The sequence below is a fragment of the Ambystoma mexicanum genome, chromosome 3q (assembly GCF_040938575.1).
Source record: "Ambystoma mexicanum isolate Mex_15411 chromosome 3q, UKY_AmexF1_1, whole genome shotgun sequence".
Taxonomy (NCBI): Eukaryota; Metazoa; Chordata; class Amphibia; order Caudata; family Ambystomatidae; genus Ambystoma; species Ambystoma mexicanum.
In genome coordinates, this window is record NC_090926.1 from 139,785,292 (window position 1) to 139,787,694 (window position 2,403).

General features: G+C 52.4%; 1 protein-coding gene across 1 annotated transcript; it reads left to right on the forward strand.

The window, feature by feature from the left end:
- Nucleotides 1-1,120: 1,120 nt before the first annotated feature.
- Nucleotides 1,121-2,167, forward strand: LOC138447945 (uncharacterized). The gene has a single exon (XM_069604471.1). The coding sequence runs from the start codon at nt 1,121-1,123 to the stop codon at nt 2,165-2,167; it is 1,047 nt and encodes a 348-aa protein (XP_069460572.1).
- Nucleotides 2,168-2,403: the final 236 nt, after the last annotated feature.

Here is a 2,403-nt window from a genome sequence, read left to right on the forward strand (position 1 = left end):
AAAACGAATGTACAGGCTAGGACTGGGTCAAACAAAGGGCAATTGTACTTTACCCAAAGGGCCTGCATAACAGACCAGTGTCTACCAAGTATTTTGGCCTAAGTGTGCTGCTTTAATAATTGTGTAGCTAGTAGTTTTAACCAAAGTTACTGACCTATTGTACTAAGGCACAGTTTTCCACAAACTTTCCAGGGAAATGGTCCTCCAAGTGACACTAAAGCAGTTTATCATGAAAAGTCCCTAACTGCAATTTGTGACAGTGGGCTACGTTTTTTTGGCAACTGGCAATTTGGCTGGCAATTAATTGTTGTCCCATTCCAGAGAGGAGGAGAGAGAAGGCCCAGGATGCGTGTGCACAATTCAAATTTCTAATAAAATGTGCAAAGTTGCTCATTTTGAGAGGTCAGATCTCAGAAGGCATAGTTGTCTCTCAAAACTACTCATTATGGGGCGCAAGGTGATTTGGACTACACCTCCCATGATCCTTCACCACTGTCAATGCTGGCTCGTTATCATGGGAGTTCAAGTCCAACGATTCTGGAGGAGCAAATCATGTAGGAAAGTGAAGTCATTGACTTTGTCCGCTCCATGTGGGGTCGGACAGTGGCCTGCTGCGGATTTAAGGTCCCGCTCCTGCCGAAAGCCTGGGGGTGGGATGTTGATGCCTCCTTCTAAGGATTCATCGGGACTTTAGAATTTGAACGCGAGCACTGCTCTGCAGCCGGGTGAAGCAGAACATAGAACGATAACAGCGAATAGCAGCTTAATGGGATGCCCTTGGCCGCCCCCGCTGTTTTCATTTTCACAGTCCAACAAGAAACGGTTTGCTGCAACGTCTTGCGACTCCAGCAATGCCGGGAATGTGGGACTTTTCCCAGATAAACAGTCCATCCGGTGCAGCCTGCAGGGTGCTGGGAGGGAGTGCTGAGGCAGGGGTGGCTTCCAATCAACTGGGGCACGCTGAACTAATTAGGCTGTGGGAGGGTGCGCAGGCTCTGCCACAGTGACAGCGAGCGCATTGCTGCCACAGCTGGAGGGGCTCCCCTATCATGATGTACCTTTCATTTAGCCGAGGTGTTCCCTCCTCATTTTACACAGCCAGTTCCTTCACGGTATCGCAATGTCGGAAGTGTCCACCATATCCGCACAGAAAACACTCCTACATCATCACACGCAGGAACCCTACACCATATCTCCCTCAACAGGTACTCTGGCGCATTCTCCCACACTCGTCAGTTATACACCATCTACCACAGAGAGCTCTCCTATACCATCTCCCACTGCTAGCACGCCTACACCATCTCCCACAGACAGCACTCCTATGCCATCTCCCACCGCTAGCACGCCTACACCGACTCCCACTGCCAGTACCCCTACACCATCTCCCACCGCTAGCACGCCTACACCATCTCCCACTGCCAGTACCCCTACACCATGTTCCACAGACAGCACTACCATACCATCTTCCACTGCTAGCACACCTACACCATCTCCCACTGCCAGTACCCCTACACCATCTTCCACAGACAGCACTACCAAACCATCTTCCACTGCTAGCACGCCTACACCATCTCCCACAGACAGCACTCCTATACCATCTCCCACCGCTAGCACGCCTACACCGACTCCCACTGCCAGTACCCCTACACCATCTCCCACCGCTAGCACGCCTACACCATCTCCCACTGCCAGTACCCCTACACCATGTTCCACAGACAGCACTCCTATACCATCTCCCACCGCTAGCACGCCTACACCGACTCCCACTGCCAGTACCCCTACACCATCTCCCACCGCTAGCACGCCTACACCATCTCCCACTGCCAGTACCCCTACACCATGTTCCACAGACAGCACTACCATACCATCTTCCACTGCTAGCACACCTACACCATCTCCCTCTGCCAGTACCCCTACACCATCTTCCACAGAAAGCACTACCATACCATCTTCCACTGCTAGTACCCCTACACCATCTCCCACTGCCAGTACCCCTACACCATGTTCCACAGACAGCACTACCATACCATCTTCCACTGCCAGTACCCCTACACCATGTTCCACAGACAGCACTACCATACCATCCTCCAGTGCTAGCACGCCTACACCATCTCCCACTGCCAGTACCCCTACACCATCTTCCATTCCACAGACAGCACTACCATAGCATCTTCCACTGCTAGCACGCCTTCATCGACTCCCACTGCCAGTACCCCTACACCATCTTCCACAGACAGCACTACCATACCATCTTCCAGTGCTAGCACGCCTACATCGACTCCCACTGCCAACACTCCTACACCATCTTCCACTGCTAGCATGCCTACATCACTCCTTCCCCATCTCATTCAGCTAGCACTCCGGCACTACCTCCCACCACCAGCTCTCCTACAACACCTCCCA